This window comes from Podarcis gaigeae (genome assembly GCF_964106915.1).
Source record: "Podarcis gaigeae genome assembly, chromosome: 1".
In the NCBI taxonomy this organism is placed as follows: Eukaryota; Metazoa; Chordata; class Lepidosauria; order Squamata; family Lacertidae; genus Podarcis; species Podarcis gaigeae.
The window spans coordinates 73,960,359-73,982,721 of NC_139678.1; the positions used below are offsets into that span (position 1 = coordinate 73,960,359).

The 22,363-nt window shown below is 41.4% G+C and overlaps 2 protein-coding genes across 6 annotated transcripts in view; one reads left to right on the plus strand and one right to left on the minus strand.

The window, feature by feature from the left end:
* The window catches only part of KCNQ1 (potassium voltage-gated channel subfamily Q member 1), a 300,879-nt gene that overhangs the window by 77,870 nt on the left and 200,646 nt on the right, over positions 1-22,363 (minus strand). For all 5 annotated transcript variants that reach the window (XM_083720075.1, XM_083720074.1, XM_083720073.1 and 2 more), the window contains 4 exons: positions 9,757-9,832; positions 5,238-5,332; positions 3,603-3,649; positions 1,954-2,015 (listed from right to left, as the gene is read on the minus strand). In XM_083720075.1, coding sequence (XP_083576201.1) covers positions 1,954-2,015; positions 3,603-3,649; positions 5,238-5,332; positions 9,757-9,832 — 280 coding nt within the window. The remainder of the gene's footprint in view (positions 1-1,953; positions 2,016-3,602; positions 3,650-5,237; positions 5,333-9,756; positions 9,833-22,363) is intronic.
* TH (tyrosine hydroxylase) overlaps positions 11,481-22,363 on the plus strand; it is a 532,003-nt gene continuing 521,120 nt past the window's right edge. Inside the window, exon 1 of the mRNA XM_083721940.1 lies at positions 11,481-11,728. The gene's annotated coding sequence lies outside the window, so the exon portion shown is untranslated. The remainder of the gene's footprint in view (positions 11,729-22,363) is intronic.

A 22,363-nucleotide genomic window follows, 5' to 3' on the forward strand; every position in this document is an offset into this window, starting at 1 on the left:
ATTTTAAAACAGACTAGATACCAATACCACATTTAAAATGTGATTTTATCCTTTTTTATATGAGAGCCATAGAACCATTTTAAAAATAAATATATATCTTCATATATTAATTTATCATGACTACAAGGAATTATTACAGTAGAATAAAACCATTTATATTTTTCTTCTATAGACATATCATTCCCCTACTCTATCTAGACATTCATTTATTCTCATTTTAACTTCACCTTAGATGTAAGAAGACTGCACACAAGAGTGGTGTGGGCTTAGCTTCAAATCCTGTTTTCGTCATCAGTTTATTTTTTAAAATGCTAGACAAAACAGGATTTGAATTATTTAAAAGAATACTGAATCACTTCAAGTTTGTAGGCCTCTCTGCCTGTTTTATTACCTACAGGAACACAGACATAAACAAATAGTTCCCAGAAAAGTAGTGTACTTAAAAAAGCAAAACAAAAACACCATTGTTTATTTGCCGGCAGCTTACTAATATCTCCCACTTTTAACTTTTGTTTTCAGGATGTGTTCTACAAAACTGTGAAAACACATTCTAAATATATGTAGGGGTTTTCTGAAGTTGAACATATTTTTCCTAAATCGTAACTCACAATCTAGCGTTTTCATAAGTATAAAGTCAGATCGTCCATACAGTCACTGTGGCCATTATTTCATCCAGCCGGATCTAATTTACATTTAATAACAACGTGGCTTAACGAAATGTAAGAGCCTAGGTCAGCAGCATCAGACGTGCTGGACAGCAATCAAGGGCCAGATGCAATGCCACCTTCCTCCACCTGCATCGTTAAAATAAATACTGTGGAAATGAGGTCAAAGTGGTCAAAGGCACGAGTCTCTGCAATGTCAGGTGGATCTTGTCCACCTGACTCATCATCAGCTACTATGAAAACACACACAACACACACACATGGTCATATTTCAACATCGATTCCACTTCTGCTATATCACTGCCTCCAAGAAGGGATAAAAGAATGGTCCTGTGCCAAGTGATGCTGCCCAGATTCTGATCAAATCCCCTTGCTTCCATGGCCATCAGTTCTGAAGTGAAGCATGCCTGAGGTATGTTCCCTGCACTATAACAGTGTACCCTCCCACCACCTTGGTTGCTGCCATCATCACTGTCACATACATAACAGTGTAGGAGATTGTCTCTCTTGTGGTTATAATGCGCCGACTGTCTCATCTGGTGTCCTACCAAAGTTTTATAACTTCCTTCCTCTATCCTTGCATCACAAGAATTTTTTGGCATGAATCATAGCCACGCAGGAAAATATGGGGGCCGATGCCAAATGTTGTTGCTTTTGTTGATGAAGTGGTAGCTAAAAGTTCACGGTCACAGAAACAAAAGCAGCACTTGGACCTTGTTGAAGAGAGGGGAGAGGGAAGACTCATGTAGGTCAGCAATGTTGGCGGCACAAAGCAACAACATAAGATATTTTATTCTTGACAAGTAATGGTATGTATGGCTTCAGATGCCTTGCAACTGGGATGTTTCATTATTGTAGGAAATAATAATATTTTAGCAGGCAGAAACAAAAAGGCCTGTTATGACAGCCGAACTGAAAAGTCAAATAACTTTAATTGACAGCAATCACAAGCAGTCCTCAACTTAATAGTAACATCAACTCCACTTGCAGGTGTAATAAAATACTACATATCACATTCCCCGTTGCTAACAAGGTCTGCCATTTTCCAATAGGAAATAAGTTGTTTATTTGGAGTTATCTTTTTATCCCCTACAAAACGAAGTTGATTTTTAACTCGTGTTTATACATATAGGCTCCTGAATTATTTGTAGCAGTGCCTTAGCTGAGATCAGCCTTAACACACTTATTTAAAAAATATAATCATTAGGCAAAGGCAAGAGAATGTTTGTTTGTATGCTTATTTTTGAAAATGTAGAAAGGCACAATACTTTGTCTGATTGAGGCCTACCTTGTCTTCAACTCTGTTCAGCCGGGAACCAATTGTATTAGTCCCTCGGTCTTTGTTTTTTTCTGTATAGAAAGGAACATTTTTAGATGAATATCAGTGTTACAATAGTATAGAATGAAACCACGTGACTGCATTTAACTAGCCTACCAGAGCTACTTAATTGAACGCTGCTGACAGATGGATAATTTTATTACATTAAGAGCAGCTTTTTCATAGTATTGACCCAAGCCTTCCCTTTTAATGGCTTCTAGCACAGAGTGCTTTCTGCCTTCATACTATGCTTTAAATCATCAGAAAAATTAAAACTACATTCAATTTAGCAAATGTCAATTAAATTAAAGAATAATGTAGCTAAAAAAAAAAGTACTACATCAGGAGCTGGCAACAGCACAGACCCTGATATGTATTTGTATGCTTATAGGTGATCACAATGTACAACTTTGATTTGGTCCCCTGTATAATCCTTGATATTATGTGTCTCTCATTAAATGTGAACAATGGTTACCAATTTGCTTACAATGGAAGCATACACATAGCCTGGCTTCAGTTATAGAAGGCAAGGAATAATGAACACAAGCCATTTTAGTGGATGGCTCCAGGAATGCCCTAGGTGCAGTGGTTACAACACTCACCTACTGCCAAACATTCCCCTGTGTGCTAAAATATATACACATATCCTTTATTTATTTATTTATTTATTTATTTATTCAGTGACTAAAGAGACTGAAACAATTTCCCAGTTCTCTTGCACATTTCATATTTGAAATTAGGTAGAAGTGTCTAGTGGGGCAACAGAATGGAGCCAGCACCCTGGAGGAAGCGTCACTGCTGCTTATTAGGGCTGTGTTCAGTGGGGCAGGATGGCAACAAGGCTAAGGCAGTGTGGGCTCATTGGCAGAGCCAGCTGACGCTCCTAGCAGTGTGTCCACACCACCCCAACCTTGCAGCTACCCTGCCCCACCCTGTGCTAACAGTGGTGGAGGCCAATGCTACGGCATCCAGAGTCTGCCATGAGTGGATACCACTGGACTGAAACACTGAAACCTGGAGTGTGGCGTGATAGGAGCAAGTTTATTTTCTCCCTCCTTTCAGCTAAGAATCAGGGCAATGTGAGGGATTTATCAGTCCAACAGCAGCATGGTGACATAGCCAAATCTAATTGGCTGTATGCTACTGGAAAGCCATCATGTTCACTGCATTATCCCTGATTAGCTGGGCTCAAACAGCAAAGAAGAAGTCTTTAAGTAAAAAGAAAAACATCTAAGCAACAGCAGATCAGGTATACAACAGCTCTGAACAAGTCCCAAATCTGTGTGAAGGAGTGGATGATAGAGATATATTTTATGCGCCTCTTCTTGTGAATCAAGAACCTAATGATAGAAGATTCTGCATAGCATTAATTATGTTCTAGATATTTTTTAGCCTAACAGTTTAATTGTATTGCAGCCGCACAAAGTTGTTGGGCTTGCTGACTATGCTGCCTGGTTTTCCAAGTAAGGTCAGGCACTTGACCTTTTTATTTTCAGTTCCTAACAAGATATATATCAAACAAAACATTAAGTACTGTGCATCTACCCTGTGCTCTGTATCGTATGGAAGAGTAGCAATATTTAACACACAGCATATATATGTTTCTAATGGAGACTTACCTGAGACAGAAATAAACAGTGATGGCTTCCCTATAGATTGGTCCAACCTGGTGAGAAAGAAAGTGTATCAATAAACAAGATAAAAATGTCTTCAGATTTAAACAGGGGAACTGAATAACAACAGTTGTTGCTTCTCAAGCCCCACCCTATGAAGAAAGAAACGCTTGCATAGCTACTGGCTCACTTCTAACGGTCCTTTGAACATTCATCTGGGAATGTCAGAGAGATTGTCTGATCCAAATAGGTCTATGTCTGCAGTCTGCTAATGCTTTCTAAAACTGCACTGGCAGGATTTCACCACTGAAGGAATTCAGCTTTTATTGAAAGAATTTGTGTGTGGAATTCAAAGGCTTAACTAAAAACAAGTCCACTGGCATTCATTGTTTATTCTTTTCCTGTTTGCTTTGCACAATCCTACCCATTTTTTCAAAGCTCTGGTTTTTGTTCTACCATATCCAAAGGCCCAGGAAAGGTAACAGCCAACAGGTATTCATTAATGCAGGGTGTGTGTCCTTGCTCCTGAAGGCCTCACAACCACAGGCAGAAATGGCATAGTATGTAAATAGTCCAGGGTCCTGCCACGCACTCACATTTCCTAGCCCTGCTTCTATTGCAAAATTCTTGTTTCTTATTCCTGAGAGCAAAATTAGAAAACGTAAGACAAATGCAAAGTTCCAATCCCATGTTTACCTCCTAATGCTTAATGTGGGGAACATGTACTGGGGGCATGCACTGGGGGAACCAGCAGGAAGGAGGGAATTGTTTACACCTTCCCTATACAATAAATTTCTGCCTGCAACCCTTTCCCTCAACCCCCTTTTCCTGCTTACTCCCCTCCCAAAGCCCAGCTGAGGAAGAGGCCTGTGAGAAGGATCCATGCGGTAGATTGGATATATGGAAGGATGCTTCTTCTTCCCTGTATCATCATTAACTAGCAAATGAATGCTTCCTAGCCTAACATGTCCTTTCAACTTGAATGGCTAAGTAGCCGTTCAAAACCAAGTCATCTCCACATCATCCCTCATTTCTGTTTTCTCCCTGTCCATGTCCATCATCTCCTTGGCACACATCCTTGCACAGATGCTATGGCTGACATATTTGATGCTTTACTTCATTCTGTTACCCAGATTGCTGATCCAGATCTGTAGGCCCATTAGAGCAGCTGACAATTTCTCTGCTCCAGTGGATGGGGAGCTGGTGGTTCTTCAGATAATGTTGGATTCCAACTCCTTTCAGCCATGACCACTGGCAGCAAAATGGAAAGGGGATATCGCCCTCTGCCACTGGCTGAACCCTTGCTTGCTGGAGTTGTGAGGAGGTGGCAGCTTTTGCGGCATTCATCTTGTGAGATCTCACCAGAAGCCACCACTTTTCCTCGCTTCTCTGGTGGTAGGGGCAGGGACAGGGACAGGTGGGGCGCCCATAGGGGCACCACCCCTCAGGATTCCTCTGCCTGAGGCAGCTGCCTCAGTCTGGCTTATGGGTGGGCCAGTCCTACTGATGGGGAGTTGGAGCCCAACAACATTTGGAGGACCACAGATTCTTCACTGTTGCCTTGATTCTGTAGGATTCACCATGCAGCTATTATTTTCCAGAACTTCTTATCTGTAAGGGCAGCTAAATTCTGTTCCATACCTTCTCTGAAGCTCTTTTATTCGCACCATTAAGTTGAGATGTCCCTGAGAGTATTGTTCTATAACATCACGTACATCATATGGCTTTCTAGCTTGCTGTAAAAATAAGAGAGAATTAAATATTTGTTAAATCACATAATGCATAGCAGGTCACATATACTCGATTGACAACAGAAAGACTTGGAAGTTAACTTTTTTCTTTCTGTGCTGGCTCACCATGTTGACTTACAGCAAAGCTTAAAAATAATCAAGCCTAAAGGAGAGAAAACTTCCAAAACAAATAAAACAACAAAAGTGAAAGAAGAAATCAACTGCAGCATAAAAACACTGGAAAAGAAGATGGTGGCAAAATCAGACACTGATCAGGCCAAAGGCCTGCCAGATGAAGGGATTTGTTGTGGCAGGTAGTACAGCAATAACACAGAAGGCCCTCTCATGCATCCCTGTCAACAGCACTGCAGGGGTGCACTTACCACAGTGACCATGGCCATGTACAGAATCAAGTCTGTTCCTTCTGGGATAGGTTTTTGGTTATTCTAAGGCAGCCTTCCCCAACATGGTGCCCGCAGATGTTCTGGAATACTAGTGCAATGCTAGCTGGGCTGACGGAATTATAGTCCAAAACATCTGGAGAGCAGCAGACTAGGGAAGGCTGTTCTAAAGTGTGATAAAATGGTGGGAGTTGGCATTCATACAGATTTGTACTGCCCACCTGGTATTCTGTGCTTTGCCATACTTTTCTGGTTGGGAAAGGTGGTTTTAAGAATGCTTTAAAAACCCTTTCATAATTTTATAAATGTTTCAATAATTTCGCCCTTCTGCCTTTAAAGCCAAGTGCTTTAGTAACCATAAATACAGTAGAAAAATTAAGGATGAAAAAATAATAATGTAAACCAATGCATATAAAACACCTCTTAAAATTACCATAACGGATTTATACACATGAAAATTCACCACCTTTAGGTCTCTTGCGCTACAAGCCAGTGGTATATGCAAGCGTTTGGTAAGCTAGGACTTGATCCACAGGGCTGATTTGTTTTAGCACTGATAGTATAGCACACTGAACAAAATGGAATATTTAGTGCTATGGTGAGCTAACAGTCCAATCCTCTTGCAGTTGCAGAACCTACAAGTAGGAGAGGTCCCATATGGCACAGCAGAGCCCTGTTTGCTCCCTACACCATGTGTGTACCAGGCTCTTAGGGAATGGGAGACCAGTGTATGACTCCAGTCTCCCTGTCAAAGTCCCTTTGCTCTGCTTAGTCAAGGAACACAAGCTTCAAGGAGAAGCATTTTCCATGAAGGAAAAACACAATGATGATGTGGCTCCCACACAGATATGTCATGTATAAACATCAGGGGTAAAGCTCCCTAGGATACCGAATCACACGCAATACGTATTACTAGTAAAATCAAAGATAGTCGATAGGTTTTGGAAACAGTCATTTATCCAGAAACATTAAGTAGTTTTTAGTCCCACTTAGATCAGGGACTTAGGCAAGTGATTAACTCTCTTGCTTAAATCAATGGGACTTAAAAGCACTTCAGCTGGCTGGAATGTGCCTCCTGGGAAAAGCTACACACGTCTCAAAACACCCCTGCATGTCCCAAAGTGACCCAGTAAGAATCATTGCCCAAGTGGGGATCCGGATTTGGGCCTCCCCAGTCCTAGTCCAGCATTCAACACACTTTAAAACATTTTGGTTCCGGCTGATGGTTTTGTGAATTGTGTAAAGTGGCATGTGGCAAGGACAGTTGTGGCTGATTCAAATAGCCATTTTAATGCGGAAAGCTCACAAGCTGTCACGACTGTCCCTGCCACCACACTTACTTGTCTTTTTTGTATGTTAACGTGGTCAAATCATCACTTTTTAAATGAAATGTTTTTTTGTGGGGGGGGGGGGGGCGGAAACCTTGCAAGTGCATTTCAAACAACTGAATTCACTGGCATCGTCTTGGCCAGTCACCATTAGGGATTGTGTAAGTGCGCACAGACATTGCTTTGCAGTCCCCAGCCCTTAATATTGATGGCAACAAACTACCTGCACTGTGTTTCCCATTACCTATTCTTTGCTTTATTCTCCCCTTCCCCTTTTCCAATTAGGAACACTGCTGATGGTAATAATTACATTAAATGAGTTAGAATTTTCTGCATAATGTGCAGGAGAAGTGTTTGCAGAAGGCAGAGCAGAGAATGGCATGCATTAAATATGTGCACAGCTGCTGCTTACTGCTCCTGCTATTTGGTTGTGTGCGCAGCAGCTGCATGGCACGGTGTTTCCCTCAGAGCCAGAATGGGAAAGAAAAGAGGGAAGTTCAAGCTGCAGGAAATTCTGAGGAGTGTAACCAAACAATGGCCAAGTACAAGCGTGTGCAACATTCTTTGAAGTACAAAGAACTTTGAACTATCTTGTTTGCCAGAAAGCCCTCTGAAGTGATTACAGAAAATTACATACACAATTCCTGATTGATAGTAAGGTAACTGAATTACGTATAAAGTACAGCACAGTTTGCGGTAACACTTTGAAATATAAAGCTATAAATACATCAAGAGCGTCTGGTGACATCATTGTAAAAGCCACAACAGACATGTCAGTTACCCCTGTCATCAATGGAACTCCAAAATAAACTTTGTTCGCCACGTACAGCAGCTTTTCGTACTCATTTCCAGTACGAAGTACATGGGTACAAGACAACCTTTTAATGGAATACCAATCCTGCTAATGAATGCATTATCTTTTAAAAAAACACTTCTAAAATCTTGATAACAGAATTTGGATACTACAACAACTACTACTACCGGTGGGGAGAAACAGACCACACAGAAGCAGCTATAAAGGCAGCTTGCTGATGACTTTTTTCATAAACTTTTTGGAGTTTAGGGTGACCAGTGGTGGTGTGGCCAGGGGCAGCTCATCCTGCTTCACTGCTTGAGGTGAAATGGGAATGTGCCGCCCCCCACCCTGCTGCTATCCCACTCCCTCGTTGCTGCCCTGCTGCCAGCGCCTCTCTTACCTGCACTGCGTGGCACCGCCCACAAAGCGCCAGCAGCGGCACTGACTTCCGGTGAGATCTTGCATGATCTCGCTCAAGTCTTGTGAGATTTCGGTGACATCTCACCAGAAACCGGTACCGCTTCTCCACTAGTGGTGGAGGCAGCGGGGCAGGTGGTGGAGGCAAAAGTCCGCCCCTTGGACTTTTGCCACTCCAAGTGGGCATTTGACCCTGCCTCATCGTTGGGCCAGGCCTGGGTGTGGTACTAAAGTGCCCCCCCCCGTCCCAGGCAACGCATACTTCCGCTTGTCACCAATGTGACCTACAAGAAAGTGGATTTTTCCAGCTTCAGCCTCACCACAGCAGTCATCTCCGCTTGCTTTATCTCAAACCAACTTTCAAGACTATGTGGATGGAGAGAAGATCTATCTGAAAGTATGTGGGAAACGTCTCAGAAGCCGGACAAGTGACTGAATAAGATTTCCACTGGCTGGGGGTGAGGCACCAGTGTTTTGTATAGTTCCATGCCTGTCTCTCCACCTGAATGGCAAAATCAGAAGAAACTACGCAAATTTTAAAAGAAAAGTAAGTATGCAGTGTAAGAGAAAAAACATGCAAAGGAGAAATAACAGAAACCAGCTTTTCTTAAAATAGAAGTTAGATGGCCCGAATGTAGATTTTACATCCAATAAATGTGCCAATCTCCATGTCTGAGCATAAGTGTTTAATGAAGGCTTGAACAGAATTATATAGAACTTGCAGGAGGTTACTAGTTATATTCCCAACAAGTTTTCAAGGAACTCAATAACCCTTCCATGAACTGAGCTGTTTTGACTTCCACATATGAATAGTGTGCAAGAAGTGCACAGAACAGAGCAACTTGCTCCCGAAGAACAAACACCTAAAAGCTTATGTGTTCCTGGGAACACAGCCTATTGAGATGCCAGATTGCCAATAACTAAAATAGGCAGTGGAAATCAAACCAGCAGGACGTTGTAAAAATACAGCTTGCTGGTCCCCTCAGAGCAGGCTTTCCAAGGAGTATGTGTGAGAAAGGTGGCAGAAACCTTCCAGCACGCTTGCAAATTTCTATCCCAGCTTCTTATCAGAACCGCAGCAAGTATGAGATAGAAACAAGGTTAAGGTAGTATGCTAATCTCTAGGCCCACTGAGTCAGCCTGACAATAATATACAGCTCAGAATTAATGAAGACATATGAGAATGTTTGCATTGCAAGGAAAAAGAGATAACAGAAGGTGAAAGGTCAAGTCCATTAGCAGAAAATAACATTTTAATTCATGGTACATTTCAGGGGCTTAGCCTGTTCCCAGTGCATCCACAGTTGACTAACCTGCTGCTAAACAACCACCCTATTCAAGAAGGGAGAGAATAGTGGGTGTAACTCACCATCACTAAAATGAATTGCCTTGGTCTTTTCTTTCTTAAGCCCACAAAAGGAACAATAATAAGCCCAGAAGAATAAAAGAGTTTATTTAGATAAAGCAGCTCACTATTCATCACCTCACCTGAAATTTCTTCTTTGCCACAAAATATTGCATCCGACGTATCACCTTAATGGCAGAACGGTGATGTTCTCGCAAGCTGTGGGAAAAATGAGAAGGGCGAGTTAGACGGAAAAGAGCATCTCTGCCCACATAATAATGATAATGATCCCCAGTAAGTGCTTTGGTAACAAGCGAATGTTTATAAAAGGGGCAACAATCCTTCCTGAGGACACAACGTGCTACTATTATTGTGACAAAGGACCAAGCTACTAAAATCCAAAGTGTTTATCTCTACGATTTATACTAGAACTTAATGTCTTTCACGGTATTAAGTAGTGAGGAGTGTATGAAATCTACCCCTGTGTCAAATGAATCCATCCAGTTAGCTTTCCCACCCTTTCCCCCTCAAAAGTAACAGCTATTCATGTTGAAAAGGTAGAGGTTTCAGATTACTGTGCTTGCTGATGCACGCAATTCAAGAAAACAAGCACCCTCACATTTTATTTGAACCCCCCTCCACCTGGCCTGATAAAGTAGGAAAGGGTGGGTGGGTGGGTGCAGCCCTTTATAAAAAGGTTTCCTTCCCACCCCCTTTTCCAAAATATTATATCTATCTATCTATCTATCTATCTATCTATCTATCTATCTATCTATCTATCATCTATCTATCTATCATCTATTTATATATATATCTCACAACAGCATTTACGTATGCAATCATGATGAAGCATATCCATATGTGAAAAAGCAAATTAACAAAAGGTTGCATTTATTTCACTGGAATCAGAGTATGCTAGAACACTGAGGTTAAAATATTTGTTTATTTATTTTTGCATTCAACCTTTCCTTCAAGGTTCTCCGTATAATATTCAAAGCAACCCTGTGAGATATGTTAGGCTGAAAGCTGGGCCATCCCCAAGCAGGGATCTGAACTCTTGTCCCCTTGGGTCCTAGTCTGGCATACTGATTGCTGCACCACAGTAACTCTCTATTTGTTTTAGAAGCACAAATACATGCAGTAACAAGGAGTCAAAAAGAATACTTGGGAAGAAGTATTTATAGTACAGAGACATAAAGGGTTAAGAGTGCTACAAAGACCTCTGTTCAATTAGTAGGAGAACTAATCTAGAGTATGTGGTTTAAGGGTTGCATTCATTTTGTGGTGCACACCCACTCACCCCAGCCACCGAGTGAAATGTTTATTACATAATATGAATCATCTTTTTTAAAAAAACAAAAAACCAGACAAACCAGAAACCCACCACCATTGCATATCATATTCATTTTAACAGAAGGGAACTGTCTTTGTTCAGCACCCCAGTATGAATTTTGCTGGATGCGTGCCAAGCAAGACTGTTCTTTTCATTCAAGTCAATAATTAATAGCTTCACTAAAGTCAATTTAATGCTGGTGAAAGACAAGAGTGAGGCGACGGTGTTCTGCCCACCAAACAGACAGAGTCATGGCAGCGGCAGCGGCACCACAATTGCTCTCGGCAGTAGAGCTTGTGAGGAAAGCACAACCCCTTTTAGTATCTGGCAGTATTGGCAGAAAAAATGCCCCACTTGGTGCCCCTTGGTCCAAGATGTTGAAGCTACTATTCCGATAACATCAGTTCATAACTGTAATAGTTAAGGATTTCAGTCATTTCAGCTATTAGGCCATACTGTTGTTGAAGCTTCATTATCTAATAGGTTAGGAAGAAAGACTAGCAAAATTGGAAAATAGGACAGTATCTGTGACATCAGTGTGGTGTAGTGGTTAAGAGCGGTAGTCCCGTAATCTGGGGAACCGGGTTCGCGTCTCCGCTCCTCCAAATGCAGCTGCTGGGTGCCCTTGGGCCAGTCGCACTTCTTTGAAGTCTCTCAGCCCCACTCACCTCACAGAGTGTTTGTTGTGGGGGAGGAAGGGAAAGGAGAATGTTAGCCGCTTTGAGACTCCTGAAGGGGAGTGAAAGGCGGGATATCAAATCCAAACTCTTCTTCTCTTCTTTGTATCTGGAACGATACTATCCTATTTTCCCATTTTGATATTGGCACACTTGCTTTACACACACCTTGGACACTTATGTGAGTAACAAGTATATCCAAAGTTAATGATTCTTCCTGTTAGACAGAGATAGACAAAATATCTACTGGTAGATTTCTGGGTGACACGGTTTCACAACAGCAATGACAAAATCACCCACCCACTCTGCCACACCATTCATTATGCTGCTGAAATTATGAAAGCGGCAGGTGGGGAGGGTAACCTAGAGTTGATTTTTTGTGTGGGGAAGGACTCAAGGCCAGATTCAAAAAGGTATGTGCACTAGTGGGAGCCAGCACAATGAGTACCTCTAGTGCAACTGGACCCACCCATCTCCTCCTCCTAAAGCAGCTTGGGATGGAGGTGATGGTCTGGAAAAACCCCTAAACAGTGCTTGGGGGGGGGAGAGGAGATCATTCCATCAGGCAAAGATAAATGTTTGTGATGATGGAACAACTGGAAGAGCACAATGACAACACCAAAGTGGAAGGGGTAGCTAATGCTGCAGAAGACGGAATCAGAATTCAAAATGACCTTAACAGATTGGAGAACTGAGCGAAAGCTAATGAATTTCAATGGGGACAAATGTAAGGTTTACACTTAGGCAGGAAGAACCAGATGCACAAATATAAGATGGGGGACACCTGGCTTACCAGCAGTATATGTGGTCTTGGTGGACCACAAGCTTAACATGGGTCAACAGTGTGATGCAGCAGCAAAAAAGAAGCTAATGCTATTCTAGGCTGCATCAACAGAAGTATAGTGTCCAGATCAAGGGAAGTAATAGTACCACTCTATTCTATCAGGCCATACCTGGAATACTGTGTTGAATTTTGGGCACCACAATTTAAGAAGGATGTTGACAAGCTGGAACGGGTGCAGAGGAGGGCAACCAAGATGATCAAGGGTCTGGAAACTAAGCCTTACCAGGAGCAATTGAAAGAGCTGGACACGTTTAGCTTGGAAAAGAGCAAACTGAGAAGAGATATGACAGACATCTTCAAATATCTAAAGGGCTGTCACATGGAAGAGGGAACATGCTTGTGTTTTTTCCTGCTCTGGAAGGTAGGACTCAAACCAATGGCTTCAAGTTACAAGAAAAGAGATTACGCCTAAACATTCGAAAAACTTTTGATAGTAAGAGCTGTTCGGCAGTGGAACAATCTCCCTTGGGAGGTTGGGACTCTCCTTCCTTGGAGGTTTTTATGAAGCAGAGGTTGGATGGCCATCCGTCATGGATGCTTTAGCTCAGCTTCCTGCATTGCAGGGGCTTGGACTAGACGACCCTTGGGGTCCTTTCCAACTCCAAGATTCTCTGATTTCAAGTGGTGAATAAAACTGCTATCATAACATAAACAGTTATAATAACATGCAGCAAATTGCATATTAAAATACAATAAAAGAACAAATCATCCAAACAATGTAAGACAGTCAAGTCACAATATCAGGGGACTTCTTTTTTTAAAAAAAGCCTTCCCATACTAAAGGATTACAGAGAGTATTTCCAACACACCTGCCCCCCCCCCACCCTACACATTAACAAGCCAGAAACCTTTATAGACAAAAGATACACAACAAAAGCTTACTTCAACTGTTCAAGGACTCTGGGCAAATTAAAAATCAGTATAAAGAATTTTCCCTCCCCCACAATAAACCTTTTTTCTTTGTTTGTTTAAATTGCTATCAGTTTCCATACAATTTCAAAGAAAGCACAACTGTTTAGGAAGATAAGAGCAACAGGTGGGTTTTGCAATAGAACTGCAGAAGATCTGCACAATTGATCACAACCACTCTGTGTCCTTGAGAACAAGCCACATTGAACTGGATCCTGAGCAGGCATGTGTAGAACTGTGCTGTAATATCCATGGTGAGCTGAGCACTGCACCATAGTGCACATCCATGCATGCTAGGTACACTTATACCTGAGCAGGGATGGGGAACCTGTGGCCCTCCAGATGTTACTACACTACAACTCCCATCAGCCTCAGTCAGCAAGGCCAGGAATGATGAGATGTGGAGTCCAAAAGGCTTCAGGAGGGACACAGGTTCTCCACTGCAGAGCAGTGAATCATAGGGGACAATGGCAATGCCAGACATATTTTTACTTGTTCTGGACAGGAGAAGCTTATCTCTAAAGCCTTAAATAATTTGGAATTGGGATACCTGAAGACTCACAACATTCCATACTATCCTATCTAAGCAGGTGAGGCCCTTCTCTGTGTTGCATCTAGGTTGGAGGCATGGTTGGTGATAGTATGAGGTAGGAGCTTTCCGGTGGCCATAGCAATATTGTGGGCTATCTGGCCCCATGAAGTGTGGATGGACCCCTCTTTGGTTGCTTTTTGTCATCTGTACCAGATGACAAAATTGTCAGTTCTGGCAGACAAAATTGTTTGTCCTGGCACACAAAATGGTTTGTTGTGGCAGGCTTTTGCCTGCTAAGGTCATTTTTACTTGTGATCTATGCCATTGTTGCTTTTAAACAAATTTTAATGTTGTGTGCTTTATGTATTTTTTATTATTTGTATTTTAATAGATCAATGTGCATAAGCACAAGAAGGACAGGACAGAAATGTTTATATAATGAATGAATCGATGCATGAATGCAAGTGTAACTGAGGAAAATATCATATTATGTTCTATAATTTTATATGCACTGACAATTCATGAAATAGAACAGCCCAACTTATTAACAACATTTCTGAAATGTGCTTTGGAAAATTATTATAAATCACCATTAACTAGTAAATCTCTTGATATTTTAAATTCCTATTTCAAAAAGTCAATTTGACATACCTAGTTTTGGCATACAAAGGCAGGAAATGCCGAATGTCAAGTCTACACTTAGCTTAAAGTTTGAATTTCCTGCCTTTGATTGATCTGAATTATTGTCTGAATAGCACGTGTTAATCTTCGAAAGCACATTCCCTAGGTTAGATTTAAATTTACTGCCATTGGTTTAGTACGCTTTCTTTCACGGCAAGTGTGTTTGTCTCCATGTGTTGCGTTATGTTGGCTGTTTAGCAATTTGACTGAATGTGTATCCTTCCCTGTCAGGAAAACATTTCACACAGTGGCTTCACGTTCACTGAAATATTTTAAAATGCAGCAAATAAAGATGACAGTCTTTTCATTTTGATACTATTGGATCGCCCTGCCTACTACACACAATTAGGACCATGATCAGTACATGGGTGCACCTGAAAACCCTGAACAGCTCAGGACTAAGTTACCTCAAAGACTGACTGCCCCTGTATATACCTGCAAGATGACTTAGAATCATATGGGGAAACTCTAGTTATGACACTGCCCCCTAGAGAAGATCACAGGATAGTGATGCCCAAAAACACTTATTTTCTGTTGCCCCCTTTCTGTGCACTGCCTCTTCATCTGCCATATTGAAACAGCAATCATCAGTTACTTCAGTAGCCTTCCTAAGACTCCTCTTTTTGTCTAAGCTTGACCCTTAAGGTGCGACCCTGATTTATACAGCTGAATCTCTTTAATATGCTGTTTTTATACGGTTCTGGTGGCGCTGTGGGTTAAACCACAGAGCCTAGGACTTGCCGATCAGAAGGTCGGCGGTTCGAATCCCCACGACGGGGTGAGCTCCTGTTGCTCGGTCCCTGCTCCTGCCAACCTAGCAGTTCGAAAGTACGTCAAAGTACAAGTAGATAAATAGGTACCACTCCAGCGGGAAGGTAAACGTTGTTTCTGTGCGCTGTTCTGGTTCGCCAGAAGCGGCTTAGCCAGGCTGGCCACATGACCCGGAAGCTGTACGCCGGCTCCCTCGGCCAATAAAACGAGATGAGCACCGCAACCCCAGAGTCGGTCACGACTGGACCTAATGGTCAGGAGTCCCTTTACCTTTACCTATTTATCCTAGGCTGTATTTTTGTTCTAACAGATAATGGGTTTTATGTTGTACATACTACACATCACTTGGAGATTTTTAAAGTGGTTTAGAAAGGCTAATAATTAAAGAAAATTTGCTACAGGTTATATATCACTTTTGCTTTGACTCATCAACAGAGGAGTGAGTAACAGAATGAAAATATATTTACAAAATAACATTATACTATGTTGATGCAGGCCATCACTTCTTTTTTTCAGACTTGAAACTGAATGAAAACATTCAACTATTTTTGGTTGTTGTTTCCTTTTTGGGGTTCTTCATTCACCTCCAGCCACAATTCAAGGTGCTGATTCTTAGAGTGCTAAGAGGCTCTGGTAAATATTACTTCTTTGTTCCCATACAAGCCTCCTCACATCGGTTGTTATTTGTAGCTATACTGGTGATGACATGTAGCAGAATATTTCCATGGTAGCACCATGGGGACTTCTGGAGAAAAGTAACACCCTCCTGGCATTATTGCCTGGTATTTAAATGTTAGCGATTCCTCTCCTGAATATTTGAGGTGATTGCATTTAGCTTATGCAACTGTTGCATTTTAGTTGTTACATTTCATTACAATGTGTATTCACTGTGTGCCAGGTAGGATATGTGTTTTTTTAAACCAAGGAGGAAAAAATAATGCTTATTTACACATTATCTGTAGCAGACTAGATTTTAAAGATACATGTTGCAAATGAGCTGGCACATGTTTTCTGTGCAAGCAGTGACAATCTTCCCATGTAACAAAATCTGGTGGGAGAGATCCGGAACACCCACATGAAACCATTTCAATGGTACATTTAAGCCTAATGAAATCTTTCAGCATCTGGTCCCTTGAGAATTTTGGTATAGAATTTGCTGTAGCCCAAGGTTAGTCTAATCTTTTCACACATTCTGTCATTCCCAGCAAGGTTATTCATAACGGAGCCTCTCATTACTGAGCTGTGTTTTACATGTGATGTGCTGAAGTGGATTAAGTTGCACCTTTAGATATTACATAACAGGAAATGGGTGACCACAGTATAGTGGCATTGAAATCAGAGTAAACAGACAATTGGATTCTATGGAGGCTACATTATTCAAATATTTATTATTACTATATTTGTTATTTCCCTCTTCTTTTTTTAAATGAAACTCAAAGTGACTTACAAAAATGAACATTAAAAACCATTGAAGAACAACCTTAAATACACATGTAATATACATACTGTTATGGGTTTTAAGTTGCGTGCCAGACCCTTCTAATCCCTGGATCCAGCAAGTGTTAGAATTTAATCAAGGCTTCTAATTCTTGGAATAGCCAGGCTAGCCTCCTTATAAGGTGATAGCCTGGGTGATGAGCCATTAAGGGGAATTAAGGGTCTCAATGCAGAGTGGCAAATGGGTGGGGCCCACTTCCTCAAGAGGAAGTGGCAGAGTGGGCAGTAGGAACATAGCACATGAAGGCATCTTGCTGAAGTCTGGATCCGAACCCAGAGTTGGTTCTGCACCCTACAATAAGCACCCTCTACAGCCTGATTTTCTTCATTTGTTCTCCACTATACAGATATCTAGCAGAACTAGTGAAAAGAAAAGAAAAGAAAAGAAAAGAACCAAGTATATCAGTTACATGGCAACAAAATGCTTCTACCACTCTTGCAATGACACATTTCCCATTTTCTTTGGTGCAGCAACACAACCTCTAGAAAGTGAGTCTGTTCTGAATAATTTCTCTTACAATGGCTAAAAAATATTGTGCAATTTCAGCTTGCAAGGAGAAGCCTTCCTCCATAAATCAGAATGTGTAATATGAAACTAACAAACAGCACAGTGGCACGTATTTATGGATTCAAAACACATGGAAGAACAAGCTCGGTTTACCCTTTCCCTTTCAGTTTTGCTCATGTATAAAACAAAACAACACATCTTCTCTACACATATAAACATGACAAAAATGAAGATTAAAAGAGTAAATATAATGCAAGGTCAGTACCTTTCTGAAAATGTCTAAAAACCTCAGCAGTTTTTACTTTCTTCCCTTAGGGCACAAGTGCAGAATTGTCCTAATGCAGAGTATTTTAAAATAGTTAGAGCATAATCCACTATTCAGCCTGTTCTTTCACCAAGTTTTATTTAAGCAGTTTATCTTGTTGAGATTAGGATCTCTTTTATAAAGAAATACCTGGTAAAAGCAGGCCTTTGGTTTTGAATGTCAGGCCATATTTCAATGAACGAGAGGGGGAAAGGCTCTTAATAGCAGAATGCTCTCTCAACATAATCTTTATCAGGCAACAGGAGAACTAATGCCAACACATTAGAGATAATTCCTCTAGCACTATGGATGATCCACAGACAGTTTGTTTGTTGTCTTGAAGGCTCCCATCCTATTATCCTGAGTTTTATGTTGGCTTTTCAGTCAGGCCTTGCTGTATTTAAAGATACAGAGATAGAAACTGTGCAACTACACACAACATGCAAATGCATGTAACTGTGGTTGAACAGCCTTTGAGGGGCCAACCTCAGGGGAGGGGAAGTGATGGTGAAGTGTGATTTGAAGTACAGAAACAGCAAGAATGAAAAGGGTTAAGAACTCACTCCCAGCTCACTGCTTCCGTGTTGGGAATCATCATTCCCTTGCTGCTAGTGGTTTATCCTCATCAGAAAGGGCAACTGGGCTACAATTGCATGCACTTCTGTTTTGGTAATTAATACCAAATAAAAGATGTAAAAACCAAGGTAGACAAAGTTATGGCAACTTTCTTTTGAAGTACTGGTGCCAGAGGCTATGTCCTGTTTGCTGCTAAATAGGGACAGGTATGGTAGAAGGGACGCGGGTGGCGCTGTGGATTAAACCACAGAGCCTAGGACTTGCTGATCAGAAGGTGAGCTCCCGTTGTTCGGTCCCTGCTCCTGCCAACCTAGCAGTTCTAAAACATGTCAAAGTGCAAGTAGATAAATAGGTACCGCTCCGGCGGGAAGGTAAATGGCGTTTCCGTGCGCTGCTCTGGTTCACCAGAAGCGGCTTAGTCATGCTGGCCACATGACCTGGAAGCTGTACACCAGCTCCGTGGCCAATAAAGCAAGATGAGCGCCGCAACCCCAGAGTCGGCCACGACTGGACCTAATGGTCAGGGGTCCCTTTACCTTTACCTAGGGACAGGTAGAGCCCATGATTCAAGGAAAGGATTACGTACTAAGAATGTCCACATACTTTTACTGCCAATTTCTCTCTCTCACACCTTGTTTAAAAATCATTTTATCTTGTAGAATTGCTGCTCATTTTTGACCCATGCAACAGCATTATGTAGCATGTCCGTTGGATCAAGCCTAAGATCAAGCTGGGACACAGAAAGGAGGCCATCTTTAAGATGGGTAGATTTTGACAGGGAAATTCTATGCTTGTAGACTTTTAAATAAGGGAATTGTAGAAGACATGATATATACCGATTTTAGTGATCTGCATAATGACTCTGTGTGCATAACATACTATTCTCTCACATACCAGCTAGTTGGAATTGTTAGTAACAGGGAGAGAAGAGGTTGGAAGAAACCCATAGACAAGAAACTAATGGAAGAAAGCTAGATTGCAGGAGTATGTTCAGTCCTTTTCCTTCTTTTTCTGCAATTCGAGTCAGTAAGTATATGTGAACTTTTAAATATATAATAAGCAACACCTCTTGATTGATGCTGTTCCCTGCCCCCCTCCAGGGAACAAGAGAAAGCCAGTGCTTTGGCAAAGTTAGGGGTGGTAGATCTGATTGAGAAAAAGGCCTGTAATACATGCAGCCTACAAGCTTTCACAGCTGGTTGTATACATCTCTGCCATGTATCTATTTGGTATCATGCTTTGCTTTGTTTTTGTTTCAAATATATCTGCAGCTTTTGTTTTGTTGTTTTTGCTCTTTTTATTGCACATTGCCTTAGAATGCATGTGTAGAAGGTGATAGATGAGAGATAGATGACAGACAGATAGATAGATAGGTATAGACAGATTTTTAAAGCCCTTGATTGCCCTATCCATATTGAGTAATTACACACAGACAGTCCCTTCACAAAGGTGCAAGCTAAGTGACTGATGGCCTTTGGCTCGTAGCCTCAGGACTAGTACCTGGAGGACAGAAGAACAGTGCTCCATTTCCACCATATGCTGAGACCAACCAGAAAGTATGAAAGAGGTTACCTACGGGCATTAGGGAGAGTTGCTACTGAATTGCTCCTGTGAGTCACCCTCATTGAGTTGGCATAAGGGTAAAGGCCACATCTTTTTTTATCAAATCTTTTTTCAGGGGGACTCTGCTTGCCCAGAAAATATAGGGTAGGGTGCCAGGCTCTACTAATATTATATTTATTTTGGGGAAAAGGTTTTGGCAGTTATTTAGATGAATTACTAGTTCCCCATGATACCTTGAATAGCATGAATGATGGTGGTAAGAGCATCCTTTAATTCTTCTAATTTGGGTAACCTTTAGTTTTTCTCATTTCTGCTCAGGTCTCCAGACTGAAGTGTGTGGGATTTAGGGGTTGGCAAGAATACTCTTTAATCCTCTATTCGGAAGGATTTCTTCTGGCCCTTGTGTTTCAATTTTGCTGTCGAACGTTCTTTCTCTTTCTCGTTGATTTATGGTATTTTGTTGTACTCTAATGTTTATTTTGCTGTTTTAATATGTTGCTCGCTTCTTCTGGGGCCTCTGGCCCGAAAAGCACTATATAAATAAATAGTTATGTGTGCGTAATGTATCTGGAAGAAACAAAGTCAGGGAGCTGTAGGATTCAGAGTTACACGGAGGGAAACGCTGGGGAAAGTGACTGAAAGCTATACACCCAAAGTCAACAAACTATTTAAAAAATTAAGCGCAGAGTAACAAAGTAAATGGTGATGGACTGGCAGTATTGCTGCTAAGATGGATGTGAAAATTACAGGACATCACAAAATAAATATCAACCCCCATTACGCATGTCCCTAGAAGGAAAAGTTAAGCAGAGTGTCTTGGATCTAAAGATCCTACTGTGTGCGTGGGAAGCACTTCTACTCACAGTGTGTGTGCCACAGTAAATACACCATCTCCAGCCTCTCCACCTCCTGAAAACTGGCTACAGGGAGCTTCAAGACACTTAAGAGCAGCTTTCTGGGTTGCCATGGGGCTGTAGATGGGGAGGGGGAATCAGCATTCCCTCAAGAAGATCTGCCTGTCAGTATCCGCCAGAAAAAATGTCTCATGTAGCAGGCATTTTGCATTCAAGCCAGTGTAAAAGACAGTGGCCAACCCTGAAGTCTTTAGTAAGGTTCGGGGGGGGGGGGTATAGCATGTACACACCAGCTTCCTGGCCCAGTTATGAGCATTAATTGCATGTTGCCATAGGGCTGACCTCTGTGATTCCTAGCAAGACTCTCCCTCCTTTGCCAAAAAGAGAGCCATAGCCCAAATCCCAAGCTTTGTAGGTGCTGGAAGGTCTCCAGAAATGTATAAAGGATAATAAAAGGAAAGAGGCTAACAGTTTTAGCCCACACTGAAAGGGCATAATATGCTATTTTGTACAAAGATAGAAGAAAATGTAGAGCTCTTGATTAGGAAATGTATTTCTCAAGATAGTCAATTCAGGGGTCCTACCCTCAAGTATTCTCCCCCCTAATTAATCTTGATTATATATACACACAGTATAGCTCTGTTCTCTTTTAGAAACTGAAGAAATGAATACTAACCCGAGACTGAAAAATGTAGCCCTGGCATATAAATTGCTCAGTCCTGCCAGGGAAAGGGTTTGTAGTGCAGGTTGGACATAATCTTTCTTTTCCCCCAAGAGTGCTATAGTGTTTCTGGGCAGAGAGAAAGCAAACTGTACTAATGGTGTGGAAGAAACAGTTGCAAATGATTTTAGCACATAGATATTTTGCAACTCTTGATTTATTTTACTTGCACTGCTTTTTAGTGTTTTTCTTTATGGCTATGTAGGATTTGTTGCATGTGAGCAGGTAGCAGTGAAAAATATTATTTATGTCAAAATGTTGAATTGCTTTCTAACCGGGCTTCATTCAAAGGCACCTCTTTTAAAAGCCAAACCTTTCATTCTGCAAAGATGAGAAATGCCAAATAAACACATAAAAAAGAAAAGAAAATGAAAAGACAAGATTTGTCAATTTTGGGTGAGATCTCATGGGGCGTACAAGGTGCCACCTTGGGCCTTTCTGCCACCTGAGGCAGAATCAGGCTTCATAGTTGGGCTGGCTCTGGATCAAACCCACTGTTGATGTTCAGTGGCCAAGTGAGCAAGACACTTCAATATTTTCCTGTTTTTTATTTAAGAATTCATTTAAGAATTTATTTGCTGTCCTACAATACAACTTACAAATAAAACACCAAATCTCAACTCTCCCCCTCAAAACAACAGCACCAAAAACAACAACACCAAAACCAAAACCAAATACTACAGATAAGGCCTAGGGAAACAAAAAATATATTCTCCTCATGCAATCCCCACCCCCATCATCCAAGTAGGATACAAGCAATCCTTCTGGAGAAGAGTATTTCACAAGCTAGGTGCCACCACCATGAAGGCCCCTGCTGGCCCCACCTTTGGCAAAGGAGACACCTAGGAATATCCCCAAGACGGTGAATCTATTCATTTCTATACTTTAAGTAAAAGATAGAAAAGCACTATACAGTGATACCTCGGGTTAAGTACTTAATTCGTTTCGGAGGTCCGTTCTTAACCTGAAGCTGTTCTTAA